Genomic DNA, 14,565 nt, shown 5'->3' with positions numbered 1-14,565 from the left:
ACATGTTGCAAGAGGTATTACACGTGACAAGAGGTATTACACATGGTAAGAGGTATTACACATGGTAAGAGGTATTACACATGACAAGAGGTATTACACATGACAAGAATTATTACACAGTATAAGAGGTATTACACATTGTAAGAGGCATTACACATGACAGAGGTATTTCACATGGTAAGAGGTATTACACATGGTAAGAGGCATTCCATTGAACATGTTCTGTGTTGCAGAAGATAAGGCCATAAATCAGTAATAAGCCAGCAACTATCTCAAACTATTGTAAGAACTGTGAGAGTTCGAGTTTTATATTCAAATCCTTCCAAATGTTGGTTTGTCAAACAGACTTAGGAATTGAATTTGAATCATAAGTGACCTAAGACAGTGACTTCTTGAAAACATCACACAGTCTCAAGTATATATTTTTTTAACCTGTGCCTTGTCACTTAATGTCTATAAACAGGAAACATTTTACTGCTGCTGAATTGATTATATTAGAGATGACAAGAAGTATTACACAGTACAAGAGGTATTACACGTTGCAAGAGGTATTGCACATGACAAGAGGTATTACACATGGCAAGAGGTATTACACATTGTAAGAGGTATTACACATGACAGAGGTATTACACATGGTAAGAGGTATTACATGTTGCAAGAGGTATTACACGTGACAAGAGGTATTACACATGGTAAGAGGTATTACACATGGTAAGAGGTATTACACATGACAAGAGGTATTACACATGACAAGAATTATTACACAGTATAAGAGGTATTACACATTGTAAGAGGCATTACACATGACAGAGGTATTTCACATGGTAAGAGGTATTACACATTGTAAGAGGCATTCCATTGAACATGTTCTGTGTTGCAGAAGATAAGGCCATAAATCAGTAATAAACCAGCAACTATCTCAAACTATTGTAAGAACTGTGAGAGTTCGAGTTCTATATTCAAATCCTTCCAAATGTTGGTTTGTCAAAAAGACTTAGGAATTGAATTTGAATCATAAGTGACCTAAGACAGTGACTTCTTGAAAACATCAACAGTCTCAAGTATATATTTTTTTAACCTGTGCCTTGTCACTTAATGTCTATAAACAGGAAACATTTTACTGCTGCTGAATTGATTATATTAGAGATGACAAGAAGTATTACACAGTACAAGAGGTATTACACGTTGCAAGAGGTATAACACATGGTAAGAGGTATTACACATGGTAAGAGGTATTACACATTGTAAGAGGCATTACACATGACAGAGGTATTTCACATGGTAAGAGGTATTACACATGACAAGAGGTATTACACATTGTAAGAGGCATTACACATGACAGAGGTTTTACACATAACAAGAGCTATTACACATGACAGAGGTATTACACATAACAAGAGCTATTACACATGGCAGAGGTATTACACATAACAAGAGCTATTACACATGACAGGTATTACACATAACAAGAACTATTACACATGACAGAGGTATTTCACATGGTAAGAGGTATTACATGTGACAAGAAGTATTACACATGACAAGAGGTATTACACATAACAAGAGTTATTACACATGGCAAGAGGTATTACACATGACAAGAGCTATTACACATGACAGAGGTATCTTTACAAATAGTGTATCTGTTACAAGGATTGTCTGCACATTACAGGAGCAAGAAAGACAAGCACTGGAAAAAAAGCAACGAGAAACGAGAGCCGCCATACAAATTTCCTTGAGAACTAAGAAGATGGAAACAAGCCTTGTGGATCAAATTCTGTCAACTAATCAGCCGAAAATACGAAGCGAGGAGTATGATGGGCTTGACGATTTGTATGGATTGTCAGAAATGGCCTCAGAGATTGAAACGGAGAGTAGTGAGAACTTGGATATTGAGACTAGCATGGAAAATGTGAAAATATCCCAGGTAGGAACACATATTGGTGAGTCAAGGCTGAAAGGACAGCCAGTGGTTGGCCGTGAGGGACATCTGGGACCTAACGGTCAGACTCCTGTGATGTCAACACTCCCACAGACAGGCACATCTCCACAATCTGTCAATGACAGAAGCAGTAGCTCTCAGCTCTCTCATGTAACCTCTCTTCCTGGCTTCTCTTGCACCCCCTCCAGATTCCGTCCAGCGGCCCAGGATACGGGGCCATCTACTCCCACTGCCACAACCCATGTTACTTGTAACATAGATAATACTGATTATGGTGATAATGATGATGATGAATTTTTCTCCCAAGAAATACAACAAAGTCTGGTGATGTTTAGCCCTAGCACCTCATCTTCCCATCTCGCCTCAGTTAGACAGACAAATCCTCATGCTCCCAGACCAGTGCATGACACCAACAAAGTCCTCTCCAGAGCAAGAGAAGATTCAGATAGCCCTACACCAACCAAGAAAAAGAAGAATGTGCCTGGATTTTAAATGCTTTTTCATACACCAAGCAAGTGAATTGATCCACAATGATGATTAACACTGAAACATACTTGTTTACAACTGATAAGCTTTCTTAACCAATGTACGGTATGTGCATTCCATTGAACATGTTCTGTGTTGCAGAAGATAAGGCCATAAATCAGTAATAAACCAGCAACTATCTCAAACTATTGTAAGAACTGTGAGAGTTCGAGTTCTATATTCAAATCCTTCCAAATGTTGGTTTGTCAAAAAGACTTAGGAATTGAATTTGAATCATAAGTGACCTAAGACAGTGACTTCTTGAAAACATCACACAGTCTCAAGTATATATTTATTTAACCTGTGCCTTGTCACTTAATGTCTATAAACAGGAAACATTTTACTGCTGCTGAATTGTTTATATTTCTTACATCCTGTAAACCATTTTCATAAATACTGCCAGAATTCAGGATGGCTCTATCAAAGTCTTGCTGGACACACATGGTGTCAGGCCGGTAAGTGGAGGTCTGGAGTCTGCATAGTAGTCATGCTGGACACACACAGATTACAGGCCAGTTATTGGAGGTCTGGAGTCTCCATAGTAGTCTTGCTGGACACACACATATGACAGGCCAGTTATTGGAGGTCTGGAGTCTCCATAGTAGTCTTGCTGGACACACACATATGGCAGGCAAGTTAGTGGAGGTCTGGATGTCTCCATAGTAGTCTTGCTGGACACACACAGATGACAGGCAAGTTAGTGGAGGTCTGGATGTCTCCATAGTAGTCTTGCTGGACACACACAGATGACAGGCCAGTTATTGGAGGTCTGGAGTCTCCATAGTAGTCTTGCTGGACACACACATATGGCAGGCAAGTTAGTGGAGGTCTGGATGTCTCCATAGTAGTCTTGCTGGACACACACAGATGACAGGCCAGTTATTGGAGGTCTGGAGTCTCCATAGTAGTCTTGCTGGACACACACATATGGCAGGCAAGTTACTGGAGGTCTGGAGTCTCCATAGTAGTCTTGCTGGACACACACATATGGCAGGCAAGTTACTGGAGGTCTGGAGTCTCCATAGTAGTCTTGCTGGACACACACATATAGCAGGCAAGTAAGTGGAGGTCTGGAGTCTCCATAGTAGTCTTGCTGGACACACACATATGGCAGGCAAGTTACTGGAGGTCTGGAGTCTCCATAGTAGTCTTGCTGGACACACACATATGGCAGGCATGTTACTGGAGGTCTGGAGTCTCCATAGTAGTCTTGCTGGACACACACATATGGCAGGCAAGTTAGTGGAGGTCTGGATGTCTCCATAGTAGTCTTGCTGGACACACACAGATGACAGGCAAGTAAGTGGAGGTCTGGATGTCTCCATAGTAGTCTTGCTGGACACACACATGGTGTCAGGCCGGTTAGTGGAGATCTGGATGTCTCCATAGCAGTCTTGCTGGACACACACAGATGACAGGCCAGTTACTGGAGGTCTGGATGTCTCCATAGTAGTCTTGCTGGACACACACAGATGACAGGCCAGTTAGTGGACGTCTGGATGTCTCCATAGTAGTCTTGCTGGACACACACATATAGCAGGCAAGTAAGTGGAGGTCTGGAGTCTCTATAGTAGTCTTGCTGGACACACACATATGGCAGGCAAGTTAGTGGAGGTCTGGATGTCTCCATAGTAGTCTTGCTGGACACACACATATGGCAGGCAAGTTACTGGAGGTCTGGAGTCTCCATAGTAGTCTTGCTGGACACACACATATGGCAGGCAAGTTAGTGGAGGTCTGGATGTCTTCATAGTAGTCTTGCTGGACACACACAGATGACAGGCAAGTTAGTGGAGGTCTGGATGTCTCCATAGTAGTCTTGCTGGACACACACATGGTGTCAGGCCGGTTAGTGGAGGTCTGGATGTCTCCATAGCAGTCTTGCTGGACACACACATGGTGTCAGGCCGGTTAGTGGAGGTCTGGATGTCTCCATAGCAGTCTTGCTGGACACACACAGATGACAGGCCAGTTAGTGGACGTCTGGATGTCTCCATAGTAGTCTTGCTGGACACACACATATGGCAGGCAAGTAAGTGGAGGTCTGGAGTCTCCATAGTAGTCTTGCTGGACACACACATATGGCAGGCAAGTTACTGGAGGTCTGGAGTCTCCATAGTAGTCTTGCTGGACACACACATATGGCAGGCATGTTACTGGAGGTCTGGAGTCTCCATAGTAGTCTTGCTGGACACACACATATGGCAGGCAAGTTAGTGGAGGTCTGGATGTCTCCATAGTAGTCTTGCTGGACACACACAGATGACAGGCAAGTTAGTGGAGGTCTGGATGTCTCCATAGTAGTCTTGCTGGACACACACATGGTGTCAGGCCGGTTAGTGGAGATCTGGATGTCTCCATAGCAGTCTTGCTGGACACACACAGATGACAGGCCAGTTACTGGAGGTCTGGATGTCTCCATAGTAGTCTTGCTGGACACACACAGATGACAGGCCAGTTAGTGGACGTCTGGATGTCTCCATAGTAGTCTTGCTGGACACACACATATAGCATGCAAGTTACTGGAGGTCTGAAGTCTCCATAGTAGTCTTGCTGGACACACACATATGGCAGGCAAGTAAGTGGAGGTCTGGAGTCTCTATAGTAGTCTTGCTGGACACACACATATGGCAGGCAAGTTAGTGGAGGTCTGGATGTCTCCATAGTAGTCTTGCTGGACACACACATATGGCAGGCAAGTTACTGGAGGTCTGGAGTCTCCATAGTAGTCTTGCTGGACACACACATATGGCAGGCAAGTTAGTGGAGGTCTGGATGTCTTCATAGTAGTCTTGCTGGACACACACAGATGACAGGCAAGTTAGTGGAGGTCTGGATGTCTCCATAGTAGTCTTGCTGGACACACACATGGTGTCAGGCCGGTTAGTGGAGGTCTGGATGTCTCCATAGCAGTCTTGCTGGACACACACATGGTGTCAGGCCGGTTAGTGGAGGTCTGGATGTCTCCATAGCAGTCTTGCTGGACACACACAGATGACAGGCCAGTTAGTGGACGTCTGGATGTCTCCATAGTAGTCTTGCTGGACACACACATATAGCAGGCAAGTTACTGGAGGTCTGGAGTCTCCATAGTAGTCTTGCTGGACACACACATATGGCAGGCAAGTTAGTGGAGGTCTGGATGTCTCCATAGTAGTCTTGCTGGACACACACATATGGCAGGCAAGTTAGTGGAGGTCTGGATGTCTCCATAGTAGACTTGCTGGACACACACATATGGCAGGCAAGTTACTGGAGGTCTGGAGTCTCCATAGTAGTCTTGCTGGACACACACATATAGCAGGCAAGTAAGTGGAGGTCTGGAGTCTCCATAGTAGTCTTGCTGGACACACACATATGGCAGGCAAGTTAGTGGAGGTCTGGATGTCTCCATAGTAGTCTTGCTGGACACACACATATGGCAGGCAAGTTACTGGAGGTCTGGAGTCTCCATAGTAGTCTTGCTGGACACACACATATGGCAGGCAAGTTACTGGAGGTCTGGATGTCTCCATAGTAGTCTTGCTGGACACACACATATGGCAGGCAAGTTATTGGAGGTCTGGATGTCTCCATAGTAGTCTTGCTGGACACACACAGATGACAGGCAAGTTAGTGGAGGTCTGGATGTCTCCATAGTAGTCTTGCTGGACACACACAGATGACAGGCCAGTTATTGGAGGTCTGGAGTCTCCATAGTAGTCTTGCTGGACACACACATATGGCAGGCAAGTTAGTGGAGGTCTGGATGTCTCCATAGTAGTCTTGCTGGACACACACAGATGACAGGCCAGTTATTGGAGGTCTGGAGTCTCCATAGTAGTCTTGCTGGACACACACATATGGCAGGCAAGTTACTGGAGGTCTGGAGTCTCCATAGTAGTCTTGCTGGACACACACATATGGCAGGCAAGTTACTGGAGGTCTGGAGTCTCCATAGTAGTCTTGCTGGACACACACATATAGCAGGCAAGTAAGTGGAGGTCTGGAGTCTCCATAGTAGTCTTGCTGGACACACACATATGGCAGGCAAGTTACTGGAGGTCTGGAGTCTCCATAGTAGTCTTGCTGGACACACACATATGGCAGGCATGTTACTGGAGGTCTGGAGTCTCCATAGTAGTCTTGCTGGACACACACATATGGCAGGCAAGTTAGTGGAGGTCTGGATGTCTCCATAGTAGTCTTGCTGGACACACACAGATGACAGGCAAGTAAGTGGAGGTCTGGATGTCTCCATAGTAGTCTTGCTGGACACACACATGGTGTCAGGCCGGTTAGTGGAGATCTGGATGTCTCCATAGCAGTCTTGCTGGACACACACAGATGACAGGCCAGTTACTGGAGGTCTGGATGTCTCCATAGTAGTCTTGCTGGACACACACAGATGACAGGCCAGTTAGTGGACGTCTGGATGTCTCCATAGTAGTCTTGCTGGACACACACATATAGCAGGCAAGTAAGTGGAGGTCTGGAGTCTCTATAGTAGTCTTGCTGGACACACACATATGGCAGGCAAGTTAGTGGAGGTCTGGATGTCTCCATAGTAGTCTTGCTGGACACACACATATGGCAGGCAAGTTACTGGAGGTCTGGAGTCTCCATAGTAGTCTTGCTGGACACACACATATGGCAGGCAAGTTAGTGGAGGTCTGGATGTCTTCATAGTAGTCTTGCTGGACACACACAGATGACAGGCAAGTTAGTGGAGGTCTGGATGTCTCCATAGTAGTCTTGCTGGACACACACATGGTGTCAGGCCGGTTAGTGGAGGTCTGGATGTCTCCATAGCAGTCTTGCTGGACACACACATGGTGTCAGGCCGGTTAGTGGAGGTCTGGATGTCTCCATAGCAGTCTTGCTGGACACACACAGATGACAGGCCAGTTAGTGGACGTCTGGATGTCTCCATAGTAGTCTTGCTGGACACACACATATGGCAGGCAAGTAAGTGGAGGTCTGGAGTCTCCATAGTAGTCTTGCTGGACACACACATATGGCAGGCAAGTTACTGGAGGTCTGGAGTCTCCATAGTAGTCTTGCTGGACACACACATATGGCAGGCATGTTACTGGAGGTCTGGAGTCTCCATAGTAGTCTTGCTGGACACACACATATGGCAGGCAAGTTAGTGGAGGTCTGGATGTCTCCATAGTAGTCTTGCTGGACACACACAGATGACAGGCAAGTTAGTGGAGGTCTGGATGTCTCCATAGTAGTCTTGCTGGACACACACATGGTGTCAGGCCGGTTAGTGGAGATCTGGATGTCTCCATAGCAGTCTTGCTGGACACACACAGATGACAGGCCAGTTACTGGAGGTCTGGATGTCTCCATAGTAGTCTTGCTGGACACACACAGATGACAGGCCAGTTAGTGGACGTCTGGATGTCTCCATAGTAGTCTTGCTGGACACACACATATAGCATGCAAGTTACTGGAGGTCTGAAGTCTCCATAGTAGTCTTGCTGGACACACACATATGGCAGGCAAGTAAGTGGAGGTCTGGAGTCTCTATAGTAGTCTTGCTGGACACACACATATGGCAGGCAAGTTAGTGGAGGTCTGGATGTCTCCATAGTAGTCTTGCTGGACACACACATATGGCAGGCAAGTTACTGGAGGTCTGGAGTCTCCATAGTAGTCTTGCTGGACACACACATATGGCAGGCAAGTTAGTGGAGGTCTGGATGTCTTCATAGTAGTCTTGCTGGACACACACAGATGACAGGCAAGTTAGTGGAGGTCTGGATGTCTCCATAGTAGTCTTGCTGGACACACACATGGTGTCAGGCCGGTTAGTGGAGGTCTGGATGTCTCCATAGCAGTCTTGCTGGACACACACATGGTGTCAGGCCGGTTAGTGGAGGTCTGGATGTCTCCATAGCAGTCTTGCTGGACACACACAGATGACAGGCCAGTTAGTGGACGTCTGGATGTCTCCATAGTAGTCTTGCTGGACACACACATATAGCAGGCAAGTTACTGGAGGTCTGGAGTCTCCATAGTAGTCTTGCTGGACACACACATATGGCAGGCAAGTTAGTGGAGGTCTGGATGTCTCCATAGTAGTCTTGCTGGACACACACATATGGCAGGCAAGTTAGTGGAGGTCTGGATGTCTCCATAGTAGACTTGCTGGACACACACATATGGCAGGCAAGTTACTGGAGGTCTGGAGTCTCCATAGTAGTCTTGCTGGACACACACATATAGCAGGCAAGTAAGTGGAGGTCTGGAGTCTCCATAGTAGTCTTGCTGGACACACACATATGGCAGGCAAGTTAGTGGAGGTCTGGATGTCTCCATAGTAGTCTTGCTGGACACACACATATGGCAGGCAAGTTACTGGAGGTCTGGAGTCTCCATAGTAGTCTTGCTGGACACACACATATGGCAGGCAAGTTACTGGAGGTCTGGATGTCTCCATAGTAGTCTTGCTGGACACACACATATGGCAGGCAAGTTATTGGAGGTCTGGATGTCTCCATAGTAGTCTTGCTGGACACACACATATGGCAGGCAAGTTACTGGAGGTCTGGAGTCTCCATAGTAGTCTTGCTGGACACACACATATAGCAGGCAAGTAAGTGGAGGTCTGGAGTCTCCATAGTAGTCTTGCTGGACACACACATATGGCAGGCAAGTTAGTGGAGGTCTGGATGTCTCCATAGTAGTCTTGCTGGACACACACATATGGCAGGCAAGTTACTGGAGGTCTGGAGTCTCCATAGTAGTCTTGCTGGACACACACATATGACAGGCAAGTTAGTGGAGGTCTGGATGTCTCCATAGTAGTCTTGCTGGACACACACATATGGCAGGCAAGTTAGTGGAGGTCTGGATGTCTCCATAGTAGTCTTGCTGGACACACATCGGTGCCAGGCAGGTTATTGAAAGCCTGGATGTCTCCATAGTAGTCTTGCTGGACACACAAAGGATAAAAATAATTCTTACAAAATGATTATATGTAAAAATAGACTTTCAAAAATATGATGTTAACATTTTCTCTGCAATTCATGTCATATGGGTCTTACCTGTCAGCAAATGAGCAGTTGAAAATGTACATGAAAATGATATGAGACATATACAAAAACTATATTATTCACTATTTCATGTGCTAGTAGATCTGTTTATATTTAAGCAGTTAGGACTTGAGTGTATTGAGACAGCAAGTGTTTTGACAATGTGCATCTGACAGGGGTGCCTGCCAGCTCTCTTATGTCAAATGGCTGATATTCAACTGAAACAGTTGGGTTATTGTTAGTTGTTGTTATGTTGAAGAATAAAATTTGGGTATTTCTGAAATATGTTTATTTAATTATTAGCTCTCCAATGGTGAGATGTTGTTGTCGAGATGACATATTGGTAAATGCATATAGGGATTAGCATCATGACTACTGCAGCCCTATGTTTTTCATTTGTGATCACACCTCAATTCGCAAACTACATTCCCTACTCAATTATTTACAGTCTGGCATGATAAGGTGGAATATTGCTGACTGCACCATTATAAAATCTAACTGTTTAAGATATTGTTTAATTTTATTTTTCTTCTTGAAACACATTTTGACTGCCATAGCCTATGCCGACATTATTGAAAATGCAATATAGCCCCAGCCCCTTGTAAAATTGTCCCCAGAAAATCAACTGACATTTTAGTGAAAATAGTAGTATAGGTAATAGGGGTTCTGGCTCACTTCCACTGGAGCCAGATTTATATACCTATACTGCTACTACAGGGGAATTTTTTTATGTGTAAATGCTGATGCGATTCAATGATCGTCATGATTCGTATTAAAAGAAACATCAATATTAATTAATAATGGATAAAATTTACTTTAGCCCACGAGGATATTGGAAAGGTATAGGAGCAATAAAAAAATTAGCCACTGTGGCTAAGGTATCTAAAGATGTAGCCAAGGATTGGTTAAAGAAACAAGCGATGTGGCAAATATACTTACTGGCACCACGTTATATACCGAGGAAGAAGTTTGATATTTTTACAACGAATGAAGTTCATCAGGCTGACCTCTTGTTTCTTCCCCATGATAAGGTAAAACGCATAAATACGCTTTAACCGTAGTGGATGTGGCTAGTCGATACAAAGAGGCTGAGCCATTAACCTCGAAAGATTCAACAGAAGTAGCTAATGCACTGACCCGTATATATAAACGCGGACAACTAAAATGGCCTAAGCTATTTCAAGTAGATCCAGGTCGCGAGTTTATGGGATCAGTAACTAAACTGTTAACAAAGCACGATGTCGAAATCAGGCGTGGTGAAAAAGAGGCCCACCGTAGTCAAGCTATCATTGAAAGATTTAACCGGACATTAGCGGAACGTTTGTTTGGCTATCAGCATGGGATCGAAATGAAATCAGATCGATTAAGATCAAGCGAATGGGTGACACGTTTATCAGCTGTTGTATCAGCGCTGAATAATGAAGTAACGAGATTAATCAGGAAGAAACCATCCAATGCGATTAAGATGAAATCTGTGACTTCCGAATCTTCAGCACCGAGGAGAGGCAAAGAACAAAAACTTCCGGATAGAGTAAGCGTAAGATATTTATACCAGCCCTGTGAACTCGAAGGAGGCCTACGTTGCGCAACCGATCCGATTTGGTTCCTTAATATATATAACATTAGTCGATTGGTTATGAAAGAAGGAGAGCCTATTCTTTATTATCCTAAAGATGGACCGGGCAGGGCATTTGTACGAGAAGAGTTGCTCATTGTTCCAAACGATACAGTATTACCACCATAACCATAAGCATAGGTAGTTACACCATCCTTGTCAATCCATCTCTTTGTATCTAAGGGGGATAATGATGTCTTGTTCATTCTTAATCCATATATCCTATGATTGTAACTTCTTAAAGAGTTCATCTGGTGTTTATACGTTCTACCGTTGAATAATGCTTCTTTATACTGTTCGTGTTTGATATGCTTTTTTACCACATTCTTCTTAACGCCTTTAGCTTTTCTTATCTCTCCATTATCGGACTTCTTTATAGAATACATCTTAGGTCTTAATCAAACATACTCCCCTATAGGGGTCCCAGCACATTCATCCTTCATCTTACCTAACACCTTTTTATTTACTACGCTGTGCAGTGGATTATCTTTTGGGTAATCGCTCGTGTCATACATATCTATTTTTTCTGACATATCTTTATATACCTCCTCGGTTTGGATTTCCATCAACAAATAATCTGTGTCGGTATATAACACCTCGCATCTATCACCGTATTGCTTCTTAAGTTCGTTGTAATAAAAGTCATACATTAAGTGTTTTGACAAGTCGAGAATACTCATACCAACGTTGAATTTTATATTACTCTTCTTCATATGCAACGCGGCTAAGTCATTATCAAATATCTTGCTTCTGTTAAAAGCCGGACTGGCTATAAGTTTCCTGAGTCTTTCTTCCTCATTAGACCTGACTAATTTAACATCAACACGCTTCCTCAGATTCTCCATAGTTTATATACCAAATACTGAGTTATTCATGAGCTTATATAGATTTTTTTCGAAATCGCTGGTAGCCATCTTTCTTAAATCTGTGTTCAGTCTTATATAGGGCTCCATCCAAGGTCTTTGATCAAACTTTAGAACTCTCAGTATTTTATTTAGTTACATACCTAATGATAGATATAACTGGAGATTTCTGTAGTGAACTATATATTTTGTCTTATCCATCAAATTTGGTACAAGTTTTTCTACGTTAGCTAACCTCGTATTACCCATCAAGGAGTGTTGATATTCCGACATCCAATCTTTATAACCATTAATCTTTCGGGAGCTAGCGGATAACTGTTATGGTCTTTATGTAAAGAATTTGGATATTCCAAGTCAACTTCTAGTATGTACCCTTTATCGGAATCTGAGGGGATATTATTCACTTTGATATCATCGACCCACTCAAAACCACCTGTGGGTAAAGGTTGACTCATAGCCCATCCGTACAAATTGTTGGCGTCGAGATATAATATGTGCGTGTCGGGTTTACTCGGATCATATCCTTACACTAATTTATTATTAGCCTTAGAATACCTTTTAGCTGCCATCCATATACCACCTCTTAATCCTTTCTCAATAAACAAGTGCATATCGTCATCGGTGAGTAGTTTTAGTTCTACACCGGTCTTCTTTAACAATGCATCCCACGATAGTCCTGGACTGGAATAGTACCATGCCGGGTCCAAGCCGTATTGTTTCAAACATGTCTTTCTAAATATCCCGAATATATCGGCGAGTAACAGTACATCGGTTTTTAAGTACAGATCGTGATAATCGCCTAAATTCTTACAACCTAATTTATCCCAGACCGTCAGAGCGTGTTCATAATCGGCATCAGTTATTTAAGAATCTGTTAAGTTACTATAGAATGATTCAAGAGGTGGTAATTTAGTTTCGTCGAATCTAGACCAATCATCCATATATTCGTAAGGATATACACCTTTTCTCAACAACAAATGACGAGTTAACCAATCGGTATATTGATTTGTTATCACAAAGTCATCGGGATTGTTCGCATTAGCTAAATTGTCCAGGGAAGATAACAGAAACTGTACGGAGTCTATGAATCTAAGCCCATTACTTTGCATTTTTCTGGCTTTCCCATCCTTGTCCATATAATGTATAGTTTTAGTCCACGAGAATGATATGTATTTTTCCATATTATAAGGAATACACGTTAACCCGCCGTCGGTCTTTGAGATAGCTTGCATGATGAGATGTGAATCATACCCTCTAAGGTTGTGAAACACAACGGGGATTGGTATTGTTTGAGAATTCATTTTTAGTTTCAAGTTACACTCGTTATGCGCGGCTCCCCGATAATTACCTGTGACATGGCAATGATCTCTTATGGAATCCCCATTCAGGGGTTTATTACAAACATGACAACTCTTTGACTTCTTATAGACCCTCCAGATATCCCTCGTCATACACATGGGTTTCTTACGCGATAAATTTTCCCTGATTATTCTCTCTTCATTTTGTAGATATTCTAGGAACTTTCTCGCTGCATCGGGACCTCTGTAAACCACGGGCGGGTTTGTTTTCCCATCATACCTTTTTCTTGAGTTTTGTATGTAAAACTATCTTGATTATTGTGTTCGGTATTTTCTATAGGTTTGATAAGTGCTTCGAAGTCAGCGTAGATTATGTACGGTACTGGCATTTGATTACAATAATGTTCAAATTTTAGTATATTTTTTCCCTCTTTAGGCATATCGATCCTGATAGCAGTCTGTCCAACACCTCTGCAGTCTTCTTTATGCGCTTCTAATAGATCTTGTCTGCTGTACCCATGCAGGCATCTTTCGCACAAATATTTCTTTCCCTTATATTTTGTTTGATCATATAATAGCCTGTTTAAACTCTTTATGATATTTTCCATCTTTTTGATCAGAAATGAATTGATTCTGGAAATATGTTCAGGAGCGAGGCTTATCCTGTGTATAGCAATTCCTTTAGAAGAATGTCCGAAAACATTTATAGCTAAATTATTTTGTATTTCCGCCTTATCAATTTGGGAGATTGGTGTAGGTTCGTCTATACCATCAAGGTTGAGTCCGTCGTTTTGGGGATAGCTCGAAGGTCTATCTGCAATTTGGTCTACGGGGAACAATGCAGATCTTATCATCACTCTGAAACAGTCATTGGATTTATTTTTTACATTAATTATGGCTTTTTTCTTTTTATAATGCGGGGGGAAATCTATATAAGATCCACCTTTGAAAGGCATATAATTTGCTATATCTAAATATAAACTATCGATTTTATCCACACCCCAACCCGAACCTCTAATAGTCCAATGTTCTAAATTTTCCTGTATCCTCTGAATTGATGTATTTAATGATGCGTTTAAAGTATCGGATTCGGTTAAAACTTCTTGATTGCTTCGGAAATATGGTTCGGTATATTCAGTGCTATCGTCTGCGTTACTTTTACTCAATGACATTTTAACCATCAGCTGGTATTTTATACTATTTAAATCATCTAATTCCTTGTTAATTTTGCTAGATATGATGGGCTTAACATCATTAACATCCATGTTGGAATTAATATCCATCTTCCAACCTCTTA

General features: G+C 42.8%; 1 protein-coding gene across 3 annotated transcripts in view; it reads left to right on the top strand.

Moving 5' to 3' along the window:
* The window catches only part of LOC124121063, a 172,986-nt gene extending 163,216 nt beyond the window's left edge, over positions 1 to 9,770 (top strand). For all 3 annotated transcript variants that reach the window (XM_048396524.1, XM_048396522.1, XM_048396523.1), the window contains exon 16: positions 1,673 to 9,770. In XM_048396524.1, the coding sequence (XP_048252481.1) occupies positions 1,673 to 2,434 (762 nt within the window). In that variant the 3' untranslated portion in view covers positions 2,435 to 9,770. The remainder of the gene's footprint in view (positions 1 to 1,672) is intronic.
* Positions 9,771 to 14,565: the final 4,795 nt, after the last annotated feature.

This window comes from Haliotis rufescens, unplaced genomic scaffold (assembly GCF_023055435.1).
Source record: "Haliotis rufescens isolate VD_foot unplaced genomic scaffold, xgHalRufe1.0.p SCAF_1, whole genome shotgun sequence".
NCBI classification, from domain to species: domain Eukaryota; kingdom Metazoa; phylum Mollusca; class Gastropoda; order Lepetellida; family Haliotidae; genus Haliotis; species Haliotis rufescens.
The sequence above is the reverse complement of the archived record's forward strand: the minus strand, read 5'-3'. Positions and strand labels throughout refer to the sequence as shown.